The following is a 23,716-nucleotide window of genomic DNA, read 5'->3' as shown; positions in this document are numbered from 1 at the left end:
TCCAGGGATGGGCACTCCAAACCTCCCTGGGCAGCTCTTCCCAAGGCCTGACCACCCTTTTCATGTCAGAAATTCCTCCTGACATCAAGAACTCCACACACCAACAGTACATGACACACGTTCTACACCAGCACAGATTTTCACAGCACAATTCCAAGTACGGGATTTTCTTCTTTTTGCCAAGAAAGGACACTTTGCACACTCCATATCCCAAAGGTTTTACATCACTTCCCAGAGCTCGTTTTTGCTACCTGTACTTTCCACCCCGAGGAAAAAAAGGGTCTAATTTTATCCTGCTTTATGAGAGATTTCCTGGGGTGGACAATGCTATAGTCTGTTTTATAGTAAATTCAGTCCTGGATTATCTCTATGCTGTCCCAAGCACTCTGTGAGAACAACTGGTAATTAAATATTGCTGGAAAATTTACCTGTGGCGGGTAAGGTGTTGTTCTGAGTTTTGCCTTCATTTTATTACTTTTGGGTTTTACTATTTTCCTTGTTTCCTGCGAGGTAGGTACTGAGTTTCTGCATGAAAACTGGGACTTGGAAATGGTAACCTGGTCCAGTGACAACTGAAGTTCCTTGTACTCAATATCTCTGCAAAAGAACAGCCCAGTAAATTAAAAGCACAGGAAAATCCAAACTAACTCCTGTAAAAATACATGTTAGCATTCACAAGGCTTGAATTTTCACTCTTCCAAGATTTTCACTGAGTCTGGAGATGCCAAGAGGCAGCGAATCTTATGGGGTGACCTCATTCCCACGCCAGTCTGTCAAAAAATTCCACTGGGAATCACACAAACACCTTTGGATGAAGTGTCCCCTCTCTCTGAGCCTGAGCTGTATCATCTTCCCTCAGCCATCCCTGGCTCCCTGTGGTTTGGCATCATGGAAAGACAGAGATCAATTAATCTGGCTCCTGCTCAGCCAGGAATTGGTCTCTGTCCTGAGGAAAAGAAAAGGAGCAACATTCCTCCCCTGTCAGCAGTGTGCACTTGTAACTAAACCACACAAGCTGCAAGGTTGGTTTTGATCAAAAAAATCACAGAATACTCAACTTTGGAAGAGATCTTCAAGCTCATCCAGTCCCACCATCACCCAGCACCACCAGCATCACCCCAAGGGCCCCATCCAGACTCCTCCTGAATAATTCCAGAGAGAGTGTCTCCGCCTCCTCCCTGGGCAGCTCATCTCAAGGCCTCACCACTCTTTCAAAGGAAAAAAACCCTTCTAATCTCCAATCTGAACCTGTCCTGACAAAATTAAGGCCATTTCTTCTCCTCCTTTCCCTTGGGACACGGCAGCAGAGCCCGACCCCCCTCACTGCCCCTCCTGTCAGGAGTTGTGCAGAGCAGTGAGGTCCCCCCAGAGCCTCCTCCAGGCTGAGCTCCCCCAGCTCCCTCATGAGATGTTTTCCAGACCCTTCACCATCTCCACTGCCCTTCCCTGGCCAAGATGAAGATCTGTATAATAATGATAATAATTAACACAACAACGTTTTCTCTCAGCTGAAGAGACGGGGTCGTACAAACAGAGAAAGCTGCAGCAGGCGGGCGCAGAACGACACCGGAAGACACAAGCCAAGGAAACTTGGTGGATTTAATCATTAATGACTCAATTAGTGATAACAGGTAATGGTACAAAGTATTTGGACTTACGTAAGGACATAATTGACACTCACTATGCAGTGAGGCCGTGACGAACGGCTGTTGTGCACGATGGTGGCGTAGCTCTGCACCCACACCCAGCCTCCCTGCTTGGACAGCAGCCGGTAGTACTTGGTGGTCACTTGGCCTTTCACCAGCACTGTGAACACAAGGAAAAAAAAAAATATTTTAAAAAAATTTCACGTTTTTTGGACTCCAGGCCACTTCCTGGAGAGGTTTATTTGCAAGCCAAGCGCTTTTCTCCCTCACAGAGTCACAGAATTAATGATGTTGGAAAAAATCTTTGAGATTATTGAGTCCAACCTATGTCCAAACACCCACCTTCCTCTTCCTCCCAATGAACTTTAAATAACTCCCTGCAAAATTATCTATCCTGCCCCTTTCTATAGATTCATAACACTGCATTATTATTTATATAAAATTTGAAGAGTCCTAAGTTTTGTCTTCCTTCTTCTCTGGGTCACCTATGGTCGCATTCTTCACAAACACTGCTTTAAAATTTCTAACTGCAAAAGAAAAGCTCAAGGCAGCAAAAATATTTTGAGCTGGACACAATTCTTTTGAAAGGAGGAGAGGAAATGGCCTCAAATGGCACCAGGGGAGGCTCAGGTTGGAGATTGGGAAAGAAAATTTCCCTGGCAGAGTGGTCAGGCCTTGGGCTGAGCTGCCCAGGGAGGTTTGGAGTCACTGGAATTGTCCCAGAGGAGTCTGGATGTGGCCCTTGGGGACAGGGTTTGGGGTGAGGATTGCATGATCCTGAAGGTCTCTTCCAACCCTGAGAATTCTGTGATTTTGAGATTTTTTTTCCAGATTATTTGGAAGCATTTCTCTCATAGCTTGACAGATTATCAGGTCTTTTGCAATGTATTTTATTCCGTGATGGTTTTTTATCTCTGTAATCATTAAGGTTGATTTAAAAGGGTAAAATTTAAAAACTCTTTGGTTGTGAAGCACCCAAACAAAGACAAGGACAGAGAGGGGAAACAGATATCTGATAAATTCACCAGCCAGGTAATCCTCCCTGAGCTATTTCGGATCCTCTGTGAACAAGGATGTGTTGGCAGGAGGCTGTGCTGTAACAGGAGTTGTGCAGCATCTCTAAACATTTAATCCAACCACAAATATTTCTGGTTCAGGGCCAGGCCTTTATCTCAGGATTCGCTAGAAGATAATGCCCAGCCTTTGAAGCTGGTTCTTCTCTTGTGTGGCCTTGGATCATTCCTCTGGAAACTCCATCTTCTTACTCTCCTACAGAGTTATTTATTGTAAATTAGGGAATCATGGACTGAGCTTGCTGCACAAATTATGTTCAAAAAAAAAGTGGGCAATGGCAGAAATTCCTTTCTATAAATATGATTAAGAAATGGAATCTAAACCTGTCATTTAAAAACCATTCCCCTTGTCCTGTCACTTTTTGCCCATATAAAAAGTCCCTCTCCCTCCTTTTCATCCATTTCCTTGTGGTACTGGAAGACTCAGTGAGGTCTCCCCAAAATCTGGAGCACATGGGCCACCTCTCTGGGCTGCTTCCTCTCCTATCCATTGCACATCCCCACATATTTAAACTTCCTTTCAATTCCAGTTTCTCTCTCAAAGAAAATCAGGCTCTTACAAAATTGACAGGTCTTTCTGGAGGTGTCAATTCTTCCATTTTAGGATGAGGCGCCCGTGTGTTCAGAAGGCAACAAAATGAACACCTAAAACTGTCTGCAGCTCTGATCTCTGCTCCTGGGACAGGGACAGCACCCAGGGAGCAGCTGGGGCTGGGCCAGGAGGGATTTAGGGTGGATTTTAGGGAAAGGTTCTCCCCCCAGAGGGTGCTGGCACTGCCCAGGCTCCCCAGGGAATGGGCACGGCCCCGAGGCTGCCAGAACTCCAGGAGCCTTTGGACACTGCCAGGGGTGCCCAGGGTGGGGTTGGTGGGGGTCTGGGCAGGGCAGGGCTGGCACTGGATGGGATCCCTGTGGGTTTATTCCCACTCAGGATATTCCATCATTCCATGATCCTGCAGGACATTCAAAAACTCACCCTCCATGGTGGCCACCAAGCCACCACTCTTTGGGGTTTCAAATCTCTCTTAGGTGTCAGCTTTTTGCCTCATTCTTGTTGGTGTTCCTTCCCCTCCTACATTTCTACATGGAATTCTTTATGGGAGGAGGGTGTGCATGATTTTTAAAAAATCATGAGGAGTGTGTGTGTAAGTATGCAAACACACCGAGAAAAATATAAAGACATTTGTATTTTTTAAATGCCATTTATCACTGCAAGTTGAAAATTGTGGAGTGACTACTCAAAGATTCTGTTCTAAAAGTATTAATAATTGTCTCTATGCCACAGTTTTACTATTGCTTAGTGTTCTGTAATTGTGGGTGGTGCTCTGTGGTTGTGCTGCCCCATCCCTGGCAGTGCCCAAGGCCAGGTTGGACAGGGCTTGGAGCAACCTGGGACAGTGGAAGATGTCCCTGCCGTGGCAAGGGGTTGGAATTAGATGATTTTCAAGATCCCTTCCAACCCAAACCATTCTGTGCTTTTATGATTTGGTGATTCATTCTAAAATCCAAATGGTCCCGTTCCAGGAAATGATCTTTACATTTCAGCACAGGCCATGTAACAGGTAATTCTTGGAATGTGGTCTGGGCTTTTCAGAACTGGGTCTTTGTGCTGGTTTAATGAGCACGTTTTCCTTGAGTTCCAAATGCTTTGCTACACTCAGTCTTCCGAAAGAGAAATTAATGCTGTCATGGATCACTAACTATAACAAAGTTCTTCCGTGTGCTTTGGGACTAGTTTTGGCTTTCCTCCTCTCTCACCGATTTTTTTTTTTTAATCCCTATTTTAGCTCTGCAGTTAAGACAGTGTTTGAAAAGATGTGAAAACCACTGAGGGCTACAGTGTTCAGCTTTCCTTCCTAATTACATGGATTAACCAGTATTTCTCTGGGGATGGGGGAGGATTCCGTGTCTCCTGATTTTTTAGCAATCTGGGGAAAGTCTGACCTTGGCTGAGGGACAGTAACTGAGACAGTGAGTGAGCTCAGCTTCCATCTGGCTCTGTGCTCAGCTGCCCTGTTTGATGCTGAAAAGGAAACCTCAGGAATGGGAGTGAGGCAAATCCACCACCCAGACAATCAGTGCAGGCTCAGACTTCTTGGTGGCCTCTGCTGCAGCCCAGGGGGGAGGATCCCGTGGCTTTCTCCTTTGGATGTGCCCTCTGTGACTGGGTGTTCCAGGGCTCTGGCTCGCTCCTGGTTTCGCAGGGAAGCTGGAAAAAGGCTCTGGGCTGTCAGACAGGACTATTTTAAAAGGCTCCACCAGGCTCCCGGGCGTGTGGCTGGGAGTTCCCAGCCTGCACTGAAGGATACCAGTGCAAGAAATGGATTTTGTGTGGTTCCACACTGGCAGCAGATCCTGGTTTAGCTGCCCTGGCATGTCATGGGCACGAGGCACGGTGCCCAGCAGACTCTTTTTTTTTTTTTTTTTTTTTGACTTCTTAAAATCTGGTGCTGCTCTGCCACAAGGCTTGAGTGCTGACCCAACACCTGTATTTTTCTATGAAATAACCCTACAAATACATAGGGTGACTTCCAGGGAGCAGGAGAAGGGTTTGGTGGGGACACCAGCTGGGCTGGGCCAAGGCACAGAGACCTGAACCCTGTTCAAGTTCCTGTGGGAAGAGCAGGGATGTTGCAACACGTGGGATGCCCAAAACCCCCTCACAGTGGCACAAACAAAGGGATTTCTCTGAGGGCACAAAGATATTTTGTCTGCACTGGAACTCTGTCCTGTATTTCAGAGTGCAGGATCCTCGGGCAGGGCCTCCTTATTTGTGTGGCCACATTTCAGGGCAAACACTGCGTGTATGAAAGGGGCTCTGGAAATAAATAACACACCTTCAAACACCACAAGTGTTTTCCTGGAGCTGGAAGCCAATCAAATGTTTCGAGCAGGAAACTCTCTTTGCTGCCAGCACACCTCAGGCAAATATTCACATCTACATTTCCCTCCTAGCTTGATGTTCTTGTTCTGTCCCTCCTAACTTGTTCCCCTCTCTGTTTCCTTTGTTTTATTCCTTGTGCTGCCTCACTCTGAGTTCAGCTGCTTCAGGTCTTCAGTTTGGGATTTTTTTTTCCTCTTAAAAAAAGCAAGTGGTTATCCTAGTTTAGGGCTGCCTATATATTTTTTTTTCCCCTTAATACCCTTATTAGGTGTAAGATGTTTCTCTTTGGATTTCTGCATCAGGTGACACTTCATCATCAGATTGCTTTATAGAACGGTACAACAAACCTGCCAACCTTCCACTGTTCATGTTCCTGAGACATTTGCTGATGGATGCTGGGGGAGCTCTCACAGTGCTCCCCAGAGGGACTTTGTGCACTTTACATCTGGTTTAATAATTCCCATTACTTGGTATTCCAACCATGACCCTGCACTGTTCCCACTGCTGCCCAAGCATTACTCATTATCTTGTGCTTCTTGGGATTTATCTGCTTTCATAAATTCCTGTGCATGGCTCTCATTTTTCTTCTGTTTTTAAAGTTTACAGTAATTTATCTTCAATCTACAGAACTGCTCTTAGTATCCTATTTGGCTGAGGGTTTTTTTTTTTTTTCCCTTGTGGAAGGATGTGGTGGGTAATTCAGTGAACACGATTTGTCTCTTCATTTAAAACTCCAGTCGTACATGGATCAAACTGGCAGCCACAGAATTATCCATCCTGCTACTCTAAAGTGGAAAACTGTTTGCCAGAGGTGGTTGTGGCTGTGGTGGCATCATCTCCGTGCTGGCTGATGAAGGTATTCCAAACAGTCTGGTGGAAATACTGAGTTTATTCTGAACAGGAACACATCCACATGCAGATGTCACCACTACAGAGAGGGTGTCCCTGACAGGATATTCCATGTGCCCTGGCCATTCTTTTTCCCAGTTCTCAGCGGCCCAGAGTGTTCAATCATGTTTTGGTAAATCTGAGCTCGCTGTAAAGATCAGCTTTTGCTTTCCCAGGTGTAGCACACCCTGCCACCGGCGGAATTCAGCACTTGCAATTTCAGCTTGGACTTGCCAAACACAGCTACAGCCTCCTTGATATCCCAGATCCTCATCAGTAGCACACACTAAGAGAAGAAGGAAGCCTAAAGGAAGGATTTGACTCTGGCTGCTTCCAGCCTACAGGAGCAATCTGGAAAAAAAATTCCCTGACATTGGTTTTTGGATGTCATCTTTGCCTCGTATGGGTTGCAGCAAACTGAGCCAAATACAGAGTTCAGCCATTCCCTCAATTTGCTTTTCAAATTAATGTGCTACTGAATGAACTCCTTCCCAGACCCAGATGTTTGAAGATATGATTAGTGACTCTGTTGGAAGATGGGAAATTATTAAATGTGTCATTTTTTTCCTGACAATCCATTCTCCGAACCTCATCCACATGCTACTAATGAATGTCCCTCCAAGGAGTTTTTGGGATTGCATTCCCTTCAAACACAGGATGATTATTACTAACATATTTCTGAGGAATGCAGAGCTGCTGCATAGTTTTTGTTTTAACAGCAGAGGCTAGTGAAGTTCAGATTTTCCCCTCTCATTTACTTGCTCTTTTGGTTTACTTTTCCTTCAAGAGATCACCATCCAGAATCAATTCCAAATATTCAGAATAGCCTGGATCCCCTAAGTACAAAAACTGGCCAGATAAGTTGGTTTGGGTGTTGTTTTTTCTCTTTTCGGAAGCCCAGCATATTGAGCTGTATTTACTCAATTAATGGTTTCCTTAAGTGATAGCCAAGAACTCTTGAAAATCTGTCTCCAGTCAAGATTTGGAAAGGATTTTTTTTCTGCTTTCCAGCATGCTGCTTGTTGTCTGCAAAATTTCTCACTGTATTCAATGTATTGTGTAGAATCCCAGACTGGGTTGGGTTGGAAGGGACCTTAAAGCCCATCCAGAGCCACCCAGTGACATCTCCCACTGTTCCAGGCTGCTCCAAACCCCAGTGTCCAACCTGGCCTTGGGCACTGCCAGGGATCCAGGGGCAGCCACAGCTGCTCTGGGCACCCTGTGCCAGAGTCACCCCATCCTCACAGGGAGGAAATTTTTCCTAATTATCTGATCTAAACCTGTAATTTTTCACTTTGAAGCCATTCCCTGTGCCCTGTCCCTGCATCCCCTGGAAATTGTCTCTCTCCAGCTTTCCTGGGGCTCCTCCAGGCCCTGCAAGGCCACCCTGAGCTCAGCCCAAAGCTTCTCCTGTGCAGGTGAACAATGCCAGCTGTGCCAGCCTTTCCTCCCAGCAGAGCTGCTCCAGCCCTCTGCTCATCCTGGAGCCTCCTCTGGGCTCTCTGCAGCAGCTCCAGGTCCCCCCTGTGCCTCCAGCCCAGGTACTTACACAGGTGGTGAGCGTATCGCAGGTGGAAAACGTCACAGCCGTGGACGTGGTGGTAGAGGGTTTTTTCTATCAGATCCTGGGGTTCATATCCAGTTAATTCCGTGACCCTGGAAAAGGAAAAATCTGCAATGAACAGAATCTCTAGGAGCATTCCGTTTCATGGACCCAACACTTGATTGTGCCAACAAATCAGTGCCTGAAAGCTGCGGGATGAAATGTTAGTTTTGGAAACAGAAACCTCACCTTTGCAAGAAAAGAAACCCTTTCAGCCCAGCCAAAGCAAGGTGCAGCTTTTCCCTGGTACACCCAGGCAGGAAAAAGAGCCCTTTTACTGATTTCCACCTTGGGCTTTTGCCACTGCCATGCAGGATCCTTTGCACGAAGTTCCACTCGAGGAGCTGCTCATGAAACAATAAAACCTCTCTTGTGGGCTGCTGACACATTTTCATTTGCTTTTGCAAAGCTACGAGTGTAGAAGGTGTGTTGGGCCACGTGATCGTGGCCTGTGAATTAATCCAGGCTGGTGCCTAACAGGAGAAAAAAGCAGGAGCTTATTCCAGCTGAGAATGTGGAAAGACAAGGAGGTGTGAAGACCACAGGGTGAGGAAAGGAAAGCTGAGGAAAGACTTCCAAAAAAAAAAAAAAAAAAAATCCCAGAAGTAGAAGAATGGAACGAATTCAAAACAGCAGCATCTCTGCAGATGTTAAAGAATCAAATCCAGAGGTCAGACTTACATTGGGTCAGACCTGAAGAGTCAAACTTCATGTTTCAAACTGACTTTTTTTTAAATTTAGTTGAGGAAAAAATAGTCCTTAAAGTACAATGTGCCACTCAGCCAAACTGTGGCTTGTCTACACAGGGTTGGGGAGCGGGGGGATTTGTGATGTCCTGAGTTTTCTTTGCCTAAAAGAGGCAGAACAGTAAGGGATGTCCACATTAACAAGTGACACAGTCCCTCAGCAGGTGACAGTAAATTGTCCCTGCTGAGGCTCTGCTCCTGCAGCAGCAGAGGCATCTGCACATTTTGATTGCAGGAGTTTTACCTGGGACTGGCTCTAGCCTAGGCCTGAGGACTGAAATATTTATTAAAGTTGGAGTGTCCTTGGGTGCTCTTGGAGGTTGTCCTCCAGTTTATATTGAAGGAATCCAGTTTAAATGCCCCAAGCTTCTTCATGCCACAAGCTGAGTGGGGATGGTCAGGACATGGACTTCCAAAGGATGCTCCTTTGCCACTGGTGAGGATGCACAGCACAGAGACAACACAGGAGTGTCCACAGAGATGAGCAGGGGGTCCCAAGCAATTCCTGTCATTGTAGCATTGATGATAATGCACATTTTGATTATTTTTTTTTTAATTTTATTACTATTGTGCATCTCCTGTACTCATATCCTGACTCTAACCAGCTCAGTGGATGCCACAGAGACTGAGGACGTTCTGCTTGACAGGGTTGAGGGCTTGGATTCTTCTGAAGGACAACATCATCAAAATGAATAGATGCTTGTGTTCCTCCTCTGCAGTGTGTGCTCATCCCAAATCCTCACTGAAGTCAGTCAGGAGCACGAAATAATGGTGGAAGTTCCTGCTCAGGTTTCAATTCTGACCTCAGTGCATGTAAAAGCAGGGTGGCAGCTCCATCCTGCCCCTCTGGTGAGTACAGACACAGCTCACCCAAACCCAGGCAAAGCACCACAAACACGAGCCAGGGCTTCAGGGCTTCATTTTCCCAAAGGTGCAGTCGCACTTGGAAGCTGGTGACACAAAAAACCATCATTGACAGTTCCTAGGACACCCAAAATTTGAAAAAGCTTGGATCTGGAAATCAACTCAGATGTTTTACTTCCTAAACATCAAATCAATCCCTCAAGCAGCCTGGGCTCTCCAGGTTGTGCTGTGCAGGTTGACAGGACACACAGAGCTCGCCCCAGTGATCAGTTCTGGTCTCCTGAGTTCTTCAAAGTCTTTTTAAACCCCCTGGCAATGAATGCACCACAAAAATCAGAGTGAGCAGCTCACTTTGGAGGGAAGTGACTGTCTTCTCCTTCCAGTGCCCTCAGTGGATGAACTCCTGTGTGGTTTATGTTGTGTCACGTGTCCAGAAAGGGATTTTGAGCTGCTCATTCCCACGGCTTTCATGCTGTCTGCTGTGACTCTTACGTCTCAAGATCCATCCCCTTGTATGGAAACCAGAACCGAGCCTGAAACCAGTTTTTTTTTCTGACTCCTACTATGCCCCTGTTTTCAGCAAATACAGTTTGGTTTGCTCAGCCGGGACAGCAAAAGGCTTTGGTGAAGCTGAATTCCCCTGCTTGTCCCGCGTGTGGATGACACCCATCTGCTCCTTGGCAAACAGAGCTCTGCAGCAGCTCTGGGTCTATCCCGGCTCCTGTCAACACCTCTGCTTGTTCTGTGGCCTTTGAAGCCACTTCTGTCTCCAGGCAGTTCCTCCCAGGCACATCACTTCCTTTTCCCCACATGCAAGGACGTGTTGCTGAACCCCTCGTGCTCCTTTGTAGCCGCGGCACGAAGCGACGCGTGCCAAAAAATGAGGAAGGGTTCCAGAAACAACGAGTTCTTTGTGTCCCAGCAGCTGATGGAGCCACTGTCTCCTGGGCTGAGCACGCAGAAAAGCCTCTTCTTGCATGGTTGACCTCCACTCTCTTGGGTAAAGAGGTTTCCTCACACATTCACTGCACAAATGTATTCCCTGCAAAACCAGCCCGCCGGGGAAATTGGGAATGTGGGACACACAGGAAAGGATTTTTGAAGAATGATCATCTTGTGAATACTTTGTGTATTTGGGATTTTCCTTTCAAGGGCTCCTGGACTGCACTGCACAAAGTATTGTGTCCTACAAGGTACCTGCTCCAAAACCAGAGAAATGAATTTCAGTTCTGGTTCTGTGCTCATCTGAGCTCCATCAGCTGAAGTGGAGGCAGGGCTCTCCTTCCTCAGCTGTTTTTCCCAGAATTTTGTTTAGGAAGGTCCTGTTTTCATGTGTAGCAGCCAATGGAATTAATTTCCATTCTAGCAACCCCCATTATTAGTGTTGGTTTCATGGTTAAATCATTATGCTAAAAGACAGAGCTCTCTCCTTACTGCTCTCCCAAAAGCTTTCTGGATGACCCCAGCCAGCTGTTTGATCTCAGTATTCCACTTTCGGGGTTGGTTTCTTGGGATTTTTTGGTACATCCTCATTCCTTTTGCTGGCTTTGTGTGATAAAATTTTTGTCCTTTCAGGTAAAAAAAAATGATCACTGCTCCTGTGACCAATCCTCCCAGCAAGAAGCTTTTAGCTGACCCCAAAAGTGCAGGTAACTCCAGGTTAAATTGGACAGGCTCTTATTTCTTGGCATTCCAGACAAAGTTTGGTCTATCCAGCTGCCTGAAAGGCTTTGAAAGCTCTGAGTTCCAGATCTAGTTTGGACTTTTTTACTGGATTTTTTTTTTTTTTTTTTCACGGATGTTTTGAGTAATTTGGAAACCGCGGCACGTAAACGCATGAACGCTCGATGCTGGAGATGAAAGAGCTGCTTACCTGGAATCGAGGAAAATCAGTTTTAAATCCAAGCTGGCTCTGAACATAAACATGTTACTGTGGAGCTTGATCTCAGTGATTGCACTGGGAGGCAAAGATTGCCCCACGGCCACCAGCCCCACGATTTGGTAACAGGAGTCGTACAGGGACATATCCAGCATGTACTGGCGGATCTTCAAGTAGCCACTGCAGTGGATCACCTGGAAAAAGGGGAAAGCACCCTCAGGATCTGATGGAAAAGCCCCAGATCTGCTGCCCACCCAGTCTCAATGAGCTTATAAAAACACATATTGCAGTTTTATCTTCTTTTCTGCCTGGGTCAGGGTCGGGATTGAAAGCGCTCGAGACGGTGTTTCACATTCAGATTTTTATCAGTTCTTATCACTATCACAGACTTACAAGTCATGAGTTCTACAGAATTTCACTAAAAAAGCTACAAAATGGCCCCGTATCTCTCTCTGCAAGGCCTTTTAAGGATAAACTGTGCAATTCATAAATGACACCTCAATTATTTTCACTTTTAACCCAATCCCCAACCACCCGTGCCCGCAATGGGGACTTTTTGATCCAATTGCACAAAACCCCCCAAAGCCATGGAGAAGGAGGTGAAGAAGAAGGAGCAGCCTCCACCCTAAAACCTCCACCTTGCTTTCTATCCATTCCTGCATTCCAAACCCTTCAACTCTGAGTTTCCCACCCTGTGCTATCACACACTTCTATTCTAACCCCACACCTATAATCTCAGGTTTATTATTGAATTTTGGAAGCTTCTCCAGGGCCTCAGGGCAATGCAGTGTTCTCCTGGGGGTCAGGGCCTGGCAGCACAGAAAGTCCAAAATTCCCAGCAGCCAGGGTTCCAACAGACACACTCCCCCATAACATTAAATTCTGGGTCGTCTGTTGATTGCAGTCAATTTGTAAATAGAGATTAAGACTCAGTAAGTGCAGTTTTGTGTTTGCTGACAGCATGATTAATCCAGGAATGAAACGCCTCCTCTCTGGGGACTGCCTAATTGCTTTCTAATTAATACTTTAAGCTCCTTGATACAGATTTCTTGTAGATACAGCCAGCATTCCTGTTCATTGATTAAAAAAAAATCTGGAAGTTGCTTATTTTAAATGTCCATCTCTCTCCCACACACACTCAAAGATGAATGAAAAACATTTACATTTTAATGAGTTATTATTCTGATGTAAATAAAGGCACTTTAAAAAAGGCACTTTAAGAGCCCAGTGGGTATTGATGCATCACAACAGCAATAAAAATTAACAAATTAACTGATGTTTATGCAAATGCACAAGAAAGGAGTTTTAAAGTTCTCTGCTCAAGTTCAGAGGGTTTTGGTTTGTTGGTTTTTTTTTTTTTTTTTGACATGTGACCAAGCCCAAGGTCCTGAGCTCAGATTTCGGGATCCCTGTGTACGATTGCTGTTCAGAGAGGTGATAATGACAGTGTTAGACTGTAAAAATTCAGTGTCAGCTAAAGGGGAGGGGGAAATATAACCTGGGGACCATTCCAGGCCAGAAGATTTATTTAGTGTGGTCCTGGTGTTCAGAAATCATCAGTGCCCCTGCCAACTTTCTGGTCCAAGCAGCAGGAATATCACATCCCTTTGCTGAATTTCTCTGTTTGTTTGGCTTTTAGCTGTGTTCTGTTGGTAAGGAATTAATTTTCAGCATATTCAGTGCTCTAAACAAGCTACCAAACATCACCTGGAATTTGGCTCCTCCTGCTCAACCTTCCTCCTCTCCAGAGATTTCAGTGTTTAGCAAAAGCACAGTCAGAGGATCTCTCAGCAGATCTCAATTCCCCCATCACTTGGTCCATGAGTTTTTCTGAGCTTCAGCTAATGAGGTGATTTCTTAAAAATTAAGTCCTGACTTTAAGCACAGGCACATGGAATAAATTTAGGCCAACATCTCTCCAGACGAGAGAAATCCTTTGATTTTCACTTTTAATAGTGAGCTAAAGAACGTGATGCCTCTGATTAACAGTGATAATTGGGAATAAAAACACCCAAAACCCCCAAAGCCACGTGGAGATGCCACGACTGAAGCTCTGCTCTTTTACCTGATTTCAGATTCAGCTTTGGGACAGAACCATTTTTGTGGGGAGCAGCTGAGCAAACAGGGCTCAGTGTAATGAAGAATTATCAGTGCCTGCAGGTAGGGAAGAGTGCAAACACACAGATCCACGTCTGCACCTTGAGCACATTCCTGCAGAGAGCTCTGCTCCTCTTCCAGCCTTTGCTTTTTTGGGTTTTGAACGACCCAAAATGAATCCCCAGCAGAATGAATGGGAACGACCCTCCTGGATGGAGCAGAGTGAACCTAGAGCTCAAAGAGCAGCAAATGCACAGCTGAAAATAAAAACTGCCTGCACATCTGAAAGGAAAAACTGCTGCACATCTGAAAATAAAAACTGCTGCACATCTGAAACGAAAAACTGCTGCACATCTGAAAATAAAAACTGCTGCACATCTGAAAATAAAAACTGCTGCACATCTGAAACGAAAAACTGCTGCACATCTGAAAATAAAAACTACTGCACATCTGAAAATAAAAACAACTGCACATCTGAAAATAAAAACTACTGCACATCTGAAAATTAAAACTACTGCACATCTGAAAATTAAAACTACTGCACATCTGGAAATAAAAACTACTGCACATCTGAAAATAAAAACTACTGCACATCTGAAAATTAAAACAACTGCACATCTGGAAATAAAAACTACTGCACATCTGAAAATTAAAACTACTGCACATCTGAAAATTAAAACTACTGCACATCTGAAAATTAAAACTACTGCACATCTGAAAATTAAAACTGCCTGTACATCTGAAAATTAAAACTACTGCACATCTGAAAATTAAAACTACTGCACATCTGAAAATTAAAACTACTGCACATCTGAAAATTAAAACTGCCTGTACATCTGAAAATTAAAACAACTGCACATCTGAAAATTAAAACTGCCTGTACATATGAAAATAAAAACTACTGCACATCTGAAAATTAAAACTACTGCACATCTGAAAATTAAAACTGCCTGTAAAGTTGAAAATAAAAACTACTGCACATCTGAAAATAAAAAACTACTGCACATCTGAAAATTAAAACTGCCTGTACATATGAAAATAAAAACTACTGCAAGTCTGAAAATAAAAACTGCTTGTAAAGTTGAAAATAAGAATTACTGCACATCTGAAAATAAAATCTGCCTGCACATCTGAAAATAAAAGCTACTGCAAATCTGAAAATAAAAACTGCCTGTAAAGTTGAAAATAAAAACTATTGCACATCTGAAAATAAAAACTGCTGCAAATCTGGAAGTAAAAACTACTGCACATATGAAAATAAAAACTGCTGCAAATCTGAAAATCAAATCTGCCTGCACGTATGAAAATATAAACTACTCAAAGGACAGCTGTTATTCTACCACTACAGTGTTTGCTGTGGCTTCTGATTTCATGTCATAAATAAAAAAATCATACAAACGGTAAGATTTATAAACAGACTTGGTGGTTTAGTACAATTCCACCCTGAGGTGATGGCAATGGTTGAGTTTTTTTAGTGTTGAGGCCAAGGAGGTGCCTTGTGCATCTGGGTGGGATGTGGAAAATGCCCAAATTCCTGTGTCAGGGTTCCTGCCTCAGCTGCCTCCTGTTCCATGGGGGAATAAAACCAAACTGTGCTCTCCTGGCAGCTCCAGGGCTGGCCTCCAGATAATTCCCAGGCACCAAGGTGAGGGAGTGTGCCACCAATTTAAATTTGAATTACTGAGGGCGTTTTGGGGATCTTTTCTGATTCTTCCCATCACAAACTTTGCTCTCAGCTACACCTAAGGACAAATAAACCCCAAACCAAACACCTAAATAAATAAACTTGCCAGTTGTTGAATACTTCAGGGGTGGAGAAGTAATTTATAAACATTACCTTGTAGCCACTGCAGGTCAGGCCTGCATTCCTCTTGGCTAGGACACACTTCATCCTCAGGAAAAAGGATCTCTCGATTTCATATTCTGAAAGCACAAAGCACATTCTGCTGCTGATTTATTCCTCAAGATCCCAAACCTGCCTCTCCCAGAGGTGCTGATGTTTCAGCTTTAGGTAGAAGCAGAAATCAGCTGATGCCTCAAGTTTAGCTTTTCTATGTTTCAGATTCTGAGCTGCTTTAGTGTGAGGGTCTGAGCTTCACATTATGGGATGGTGAGCTCTGTGCACAGAGCAGGAGACAAAACAATTCCTTCTCCAGCTGGGCACCAAGGACAAATGATCCAAAGCTCAGGCCCAGGAGCACAAACAGCGTGGGCTGGAGAGAGAAAAACAAGCAGGATGGGAGTGCCTGGGCTAAAGCTGGAATGGGACAATGAACTGCAAGGTGCAAATGGAGCAGAGCTGATCCCAGTGAGAGCCCCCGGGAGCGCTCGTGCATTTTGGGACCATTTTGGTTCCTCTTGGCTGCAGCCCTGGCTGGGCTCTGCTGCTGCCCAAGGTGGATCCATGGAGGAGATCCTTTCCATAAATCCCTGCTTTGTTCTTCAGCTCTGCCCAGCTCTGCTCTAGCTCAAGGCATCAAACCATTCTCCTTTCCCACTCCATCCCTGCCCTCAGGATTTATTTCACTTTCCTCTTAGGATTCCCTCTGAAATTTGGCCAACTCAGCACGATTAGATCTCCAAATTTCTGGTTTTACCATCACTTATATTGAGTTGTTGGCTTTTTGGGGGGTTTTTTTGTTGTTTTGTTTTTTTTTTTTTTTTGTTTTTTTTTTGTTTGGATTTAGATGTTTATTAGGTTTTATTTATATTATAGTTTTATAAATAGTGATAATGATAAAGTTCTTTCTTAGTGATAATGATAAAGTTTATTGATAAAGTTCTATAGTACTTTATCAATAACCTAAAAAATGGAGCTTAATTTTTTTTATAAGGTCTTTTAAGAATAAACTGTTTAATTAAGAAATTGCATTTAAATTATTTTTATTTTTAATGTAATAATTAATTATTTGTGGTTAGTAATGTGCAATTCCCCCCTCCTGGCCACACACCCACAGCAGTTTGAGCCTCACGACCAACATGATCTCTATTCTATTTTAATTCTATTTTAATTTTGGGGGTTAAAGGTCTGAAGATACAACCACAGAAACAGGATTTAGCAAAGAAGGGAAAGAAATGTTTCCTGAGCATTTGAATTTCCCATTTATCTCTCTAATTAAAATTAGATCCCTCTGGGGAAAAGCTGGCACTTGAAGGAGCTGGGACACCCACTGCTGAGTTTTAAATAAAATTTACACATTGGGTGGGGGGAAGCCACACAGCAGAGATTTGCTGTGGCTGAAGCCTCATCCCATGAGTCAGGAATGGCTCTGGAATGTGCAAGACTGTGAATGAACCTAAAAAAAACTAATTAATTGGTTTTTGTGTTAACTTTGCCAGTGTGACCCCCTCCACCTCCAGTACCCCCAAAACTAGGAGAAATGGGCAGCAAAGCGAAAAAGAACTGAATTAAATTTGCAATTGTAAAGCTGATTGAAAGGAAAATGAAGTCCTGGGATGCTGCTGGATGCTGCCACATCCATCAGAATAAAGCAAAACTGAAAATATCACAGCTGGGTGATTCTTGTAGGTCACTTCCAGCTCAGCTATTCTATTCCATTCCATTCCATTCCATTCCATTCCATTCCATTCCATTCCATTCCATTCCATTCATTTCTTTTATATATTTATTATTCCAAATTCTTGTGGATTTCCCATCCCTGGAAGTGTCCAAGGCCAGGTTGGACACTGGGGCTTGGAGCACCCAATGGGGTGAGCTTTAAGATAAAGCTTTAAGAGGATGATGCAGAAAATGGGGTGTTTAGAGGTTCAGCAAACAAAGAGGGAGACAATGAATATTCAAATAGGAGAAACCACAGTTAAGTTTGGAAAAAATTGGAAAAAAAAAATAGCAACAAGCAGCATCTAGACTTAGTAGTGAAATTATTGATATCACTGGGGTTCTTTCAAGCAAATGTGTGAGCCCAGGGAGAATTTGGGTTGTCAAGAAGAGGTAAAAGAAAGAAACCCAATGGAGTTCTTAAGGGTCAAGAGATTTCTGGGATAAGCACATAGATATGAAAGTCAAGAGAGAAAATAAAGAATAATAAAATGCTATTACTGAGCTACAGTGTAAGCAGCACTAATGGAAAATAAGCTTCTTAATTATTAGAGAAAATTAATCTAATAACTGAAGCGTGGCCATTGTATTTAATTATTCAGGAATGTTAATTATCTAAATGCATCATTGGAGGTTATGTGAACACCTTTCCTGTGAGAGTTAAAAAATGTTCAAAATTCTATGTATAAACTATTCTGTTCATTCTAGAGAAAAGGTGAAGCCAACAGGTTGCAGACATCAGCTGATGAAGGATGAGAACCAAAATAATCCTGGAGAGAGCAGAAAATCCTACAGAGATATTCCAGCTGGAACTGGGAGATTTTTGTGGGTCACTTCCAGCACAGCTATTTCATTCTATTCTATTCTATTCTATTCTATTCTATTCTATTCTATTCTATTCTATTCTATTCTATTCCGTTCCATTCCATTCCATTCCATTCCATTCCATTCCATTCCATTCCATTCCATTCTATTCTATCCATTTATTTATCTATTTATTAATCCAAATTCTTGTGGATTTCCCATCCCTGGAGGTGTCCAAGGTTGGACATTGGGGCTTGGAGCACCCAGTGGGTGCTGGATGAGCTTTAAGGTCCCTTCCAACCCAAACCATTCCATGATTTTGTGATTCCATGAGATCAGGGCCCATATCCATGTCCAGGATGTCCATCTCAAATGCAGCACTGCTTATTTTTTACCCAAATCCATGCTTCCCTTATCAGACTCATCAAAGTTTTTCTGTTCTAACAATTATTTCTGTTTTAATCATTATTTCCCTATTGCTTGCTCAGCTTACAGATCTCCCTGCCTGAACAGATGGAGCTGAGTAGATTCAGTAAAAGCTATAAATGAGGCAGAAATTAAATTGTTTCATTCAAATCCCATCCTAGATTTGTCCAAACACCCTCCCACAGCTGAAACACAGTGACCTGGGGATAAGAGCACAGAAAATCCATGCTGGTGTGGACATAGAGAAGTTGTATTTCTTTCCCAGAAAGGGACTCCTCTCCACGAATCCCTTTTCTTTTATTAGCCTATCCTGCAATACAGTTTGATTTTAGGGCAAGAATAAACCAGCTTTTTTCTGTTTCACAGGTCTGTATTTTCATACTCTCATAAACACAATAAATGCCATGGTAAAGAAAAGGAGTCTCGATATTTTGGATCAGGAATTTGTGCATTTGTTCATTCCCATTGCATGACTGCCAAGCAGGATTCTCCAAGCATTTCTGGGAAATTATGGTTCTGTTTATGGAAGCCAGGACCATCCATCCCTAGAGGAGCAACTCTGAAATCCATCTTTGCTTTCTAATCCATCTTTAATCTCTTTTGACAGAAAACAGTCATTAAATCCTGTTGTTGCTCAGTGGAGTGAGGAAAGAAAGATCACCATGGACTTTCTTTCCCCACAGCTTCACCTCTCATGCCTTTGTTTTTTTTTCTGAGGTAAAAGCTGCTCTTTTATCTCCCATTTCCAGATTTTGACATTGGCAAAACATGACACTGCTGTGTTGCAGAACCACTTTGTAAAGGAATATTCCTAAAACTGCCCACGTGTTGCTTTAGGAATGGGACATCTCATCTGTCACTGCACAAAAAAAAAAAAATGTGGAAAGAATCATTAAAATTGGGAGCTGTTGCCAGTGATTTGTGTCCGCTCCACAGAGCAGCTGGGGTGCAAACCCAAATTCCAGCTCTGGTGGAGGAGATGGGAAATGGAAATACAAGCATTTTTAGAGCACCTAAAAATGGCCAGCTGATTCCACCTCCCTTCCCGTCCACCTTGTTCCTGCCTGGAGCTCCTGCATCCCTCTGGAGATAAGGCCATGTGCTGGGGACAGGTCCCACCCTGAAAACACAGATAACAGAAATCCACTTCACTGCCCATCCCCCAGACACTCTGCACGGATTTGTCCCTTTTAGTTGGTTTTTTTTTTTTTTTTTTTTTATCTGCTCTGCTCTGTGAAGCCACACGTGCTCTGCTGGGATTGTGCTGGGATCTGCAGAGCATCTGGGGCCCAGGGCCCGCTGAGACAGCTCAGCAGGAGCTCTGGTCATGGAGACAACGTTATGGATTTGTGAGAGACAGAAAGAATCCCAGAATGGTTTGGGTTGGAAGGACCTTAAAAATCATCCAGTGTCACCCCTGCCATGGCAGGGACACCTCCCACTGTCCCAGGCTGCTCCAACCTGTGTCCAACCTGGCCTTGGGCACTGCCAGGGATCCAGGGGCAGCCCCAGCTGCTCTGGGAATTCCATCCCAGGGAACAATTCCTAATTCCCAATCTCCCATCTAACCCTACTTTCTTGTCACTTTGAGGCCATTCCCTGTGTCCTGTCCCTGCATCCCCTGGAAATTGTCTCTCTCCAGCTTTCCTGGGGCTCCTCCAGGCCCTGCAAGGCCACCCTGAGCTCAGCCCAAAGCTTCTCCTGTGCAGGTGAACAATGCCAGCTGTGCCAGCCTTTCCTCCCAGAGGAATATCCTAAAACTCACCCAGTGCCACCCCTGCCATGGCAGGGACACCTCCCACTGTCCCAATGTCCAACCTGGCCTTGGGCACTGCCAGGGATCCAGGGGCAGCCCCAGCTGCTCTGGAATTCCATCCCAGCCCCTGCCCACCCTGCCAGGGAACAATCCCTAATTCCCAATATCCCACCTAACCCTGTTGTCCTTTGTCAGTTTAAAACCATCCCCCCTTGCCCTCATGAGAAGTTCTTCTCCAGCTCTTTGGAGCTCCTCAGAGCCTGGAAAGGAGCTCTGAGGTCTCCTGGAAGCTCCTCCTGTCCAAGCTGACCAGGATACAGGACACCACAACTTCCATCCCTTCATTCTGAGCGAGGGTGACACCAAATTCCAAACAAAAAAAAAAAAAAAGAGGCGCAGGGCTCATACAGAAGAGATGCCTGCAAAAACCACAATTTCAGGATAATCCTAGAAGGTGGAAATCCAGGATTGGCAAAAGGGGCTTGCAAACGCCTCGATTTTCCCTGCTAATGATTCGTTGTGGTAGAAAAGCAAAACCAGTTCTGTTGTCAGCCCATCCTGGAGTTCCAAACTTGCACAGACTGCCCAAATTTCCTCCCCATTTGGGCAGTTTGTTCTGTTTCCTGCCTGTGTTCAGAATCCTGGCAGTGCTGCAGAGGGGAAATTCTCCATTATCATTCCTATCATATCCAAACTCAGCCATTTATTGCCATTCCCCTAAATTCCCCTTTGCTCCTCACAAAGTTTTCCTGGGGAAGGAACTCAGCAAAAAAGAAAACAACAAATTTTTACACTCTGCTTTGGTAAATTTTACTGTTAATTACCAATGAAAAGAGATATTTTAGTGACTTGTCAGCAATTTGGCCTCTTTTTCCACTTTTGTAAATCAAAATTTATAATTATAATTTGTAAACTAGAATTTCTGAAATGAATATTTCTACGTTTCTCAGATTTAAAGTAACCCTAACAAACAGTGGCAACAGGATCATATTAAGCCATCACCTCTCAGTAATGGTTCTCCTGTAAAATATTTTTAAATTAATGAAAATTAAAATACTTTACAATGTTGGTATTTTTCCCATGTACTACTAGAAAAATTCTTCATAAATTCATGCCAAAAGCATCTTGCCAGAGGCAAAATTTTTCTACTCCCTTCTTTAAATATGAAGTTTCTGCATGTAGGGAAGGTGGAGGAAAATTCTGCACAGGGATTTGCTGCTTGGCTGAGGGAAACAGAGCCCTTAAAGCATCAAGTGGAGTGGGGAAAGGCTGACATAATGTATTCCACATTCCTCTGCAGCTTCCATCAGGTTGTAACTCATCATTTCTGAATTATCCAGCTGTTAGCAGAAAACTGGGAGAACTGCAGGAACTTCCACATTGCTCTCCCTGCTCTGGGGAGTGTTAATAAACTGCTTTTAGCACACCACACCTCGCCGTGTGAATCAGCAAAATTTGGGAAGCTATGGATGTGTTTTAAAGCTTTCAAATCCCAGGAAAAGCATCTGAAAGCAATAAGAGACACACAATGTCTGCCTGCAAACACACATGGAAGGGCAGCATTGATTAATTCAATTCCTTCTCCTGGTTAACCTGCAGTGCAAATATTTTTTATTTTCTTGTTGTCTCGCTTGCAGCAGCTGCCAGGACAAGAGATGGATGGGTTGGGAAGTGTTGCTGCCCTGCTGCAAGCCTTCAACTCTGTGCTGTGAACTGGGAAACAAAGATTTCTGCATCAACAGGGAGACAGAGCAGCAAGCCAGATGTTTTGGTTGTAACATTTGAGGCCTTAAGGTCCTGGTTGCTCATGGTCATGCCAGCTTGTGTTGGCATTCCATGGTTTTCCCTTCAAAGACCCTCCTGGTGGGAGCTGGATGTGATCAGTAATCCTGGAGCAACCCTCAGCACCCAGTCCCTGAAATCCAGCCCCAATTTCAGCCTCCTCCAAAGTGCTCATCCCCTCTGGAGAGGGCACTTGGTGGCATCACATCGATGCCTCAGGTTTGAGCATTTCTATTTTTCACATTCTGTGCTGCTTTAGTGTGTGGGTCTGAGCTTCATATTATGGGATGGTGAGCTCTGTGCACAGAGCAGGGAGACAAAACAATTCCTGCTCCAGCTGGGCACCAAGGACAAATGATCCAAAGCTCAGGCCCAGGAGCACAAACAGCGTGGGCTGGAGAGAGAAAAACAAGCAGGATGGGAGTGCCTGGGCTAAAGCTGGAATGGGACAATGAACTGCAAGGTGCAAATGGAGCAGAGCTGATCCCAGTGAGAGCCCCCGGGAGCGCTCGTGCATTTTGGGACCATTTTGGTTCCTCTTGGCTGCAGCCCTGGCTGGGCTCTGCTGCTGCCCAAGGTGGATCCATGGAGGAGATCCTTTAATAAATCCCTGCTTTATTCTTCAGCTCTGCCCAGCTCTGCTCTAGCTCAGCCTTCTCAAGGCATCAGTGTCACAAACCCCTGCCAGCCTCGTCCCCTCACCACGCCAGAGCCAAAACTCTTTGCTGCTGAGCTCTGGCAGCTTGGGCTGGCCTGGATGTTTGGATTTAAGCTCTGTGTGAGGAGAGGAAAGGTTCAAACTCCTCAAGACCTGCAGGGACTTCTGGAGCTGCTGTCGATCGACCTCACCCCGAGTGCTGGGGCTGTTCTGGTGCCAGCATAGAAGGAAGATCTAAAAGCTCTCCAAGAGCGCCCAAAGGAGGAACACGAGGATGGTGAAGGGCTTGGAGGGGCCACACAAGGAGAGGACACTTGGAATGTCCAGCTGGAGCAGAGGAAGCTGAGGGGAAACTCCTCAAGGGCTGCAGCTCCTCCCGAGGGCCACCCCTGATCTGTGACCTGACAGGACCCAGGGAGCTGCTGGGGCTGGGCCAGGGCAGGTTTAGGTTGGATTTTAGGACAAGGTTCTTCCCCCAGAGGGTGCTGGGCACTGCCCGGGTGTAGACAGGCTTAGCAGCTGGTCTGCAGAGCAAACAACTAAGTTAGCAGGAAAAGAAATTAATAAAATATGAGTTTATCCATAGCAAAGGAAAAAAAACAAGGCTGTTAACATAGGAAGTGATAAAATAAATACACAAGGGATATTTGCAGTGCCTTAGTGAACAACATCCATACCTTAATAATTTGCTGTAAACTCTTACCAATTAATTATTAACATTAATTACTTTATACCAGTAAAATAAGCTCTTACTTTGTCCAATAAATATAATAAGTTGTTTTAATATAACTAATAACTTTGTTAAGGGTATAAAACTTGAAAACACATTGTAGTAAAGTAATGTTGAATTTTGGGATTTTTTTCTAGGGTGAGGGTTGGCATTAAATGTGTGAGACGGCATTTTTTGTTTGGATTTAGATGTTTTTTAGTTTTTGTCTATATTGCAGTTTTATAAGTTGTGAGTTTTACAGTACTTCACACTAACAACCTATAAAATTGAGACTTTTTTCCTATATGGCTTTTTAAGGATAAATTGTTTAATTGAGGAATG

The 23,716-nt window shown here is 44.2% G+C and overlaps 1 protein-coding gene across 1 annotated transcript in view; it reads right to left on the bottom strand.

Moving 5' to 3' along the window:
- SIM2 (SIM bHLH transcription factor 2) overlaps positions 1-23,716 on the bottom strand; it is a 58,652-nt gene that overhangs the window by 8,073 nt on the left and 26,863 nt on the right. The window contains exons 5-9 of the mRNA XM_053936742.1: positions 15,518-15,603; positions 11,578-11,777; positions 8,041-8,147; positions 1,659-1,806; positions 429-597 (exon numbers count right to left, since the gene is read on the bottom strand). Of these exons, the coding sequence (XP_053792717.1) occupies positions 429-597; positions 1,659-1,806; positions 8,041-8,147; positions 11,578-11,777; positions 15,518-15,603 (710 nt within the window). The remainder of the gene's footprint in view (positions 1-428; positions 598-1,658; positions 1,807-8,040; positions 8,148-11,577; positions 11,778-15,517; positions 15,604-23,716) is intronic.

The sequence above is a fragment of the Vidua chalybeata genome, chromosome 2 (assembly GCF_026979565.1).
Source record: "Vidua chalybeata isolate OUT-0048 chromosome 2, bVidCha1 merged haplotype, whole genome shotgun sequence".
Classification (NCBI taxonomy): domain Eukaryota; kingdom Metazoa; phylum Chordata; class Aves; order Passeriformes; family Viduidae; genus Vidua; species Vidua chalybeata.
The sequence above is the reverse complement of the archived record's forward strand: the minus strand, read 5'-3'. Positions and strand labels throughout refer to the sequence as shown.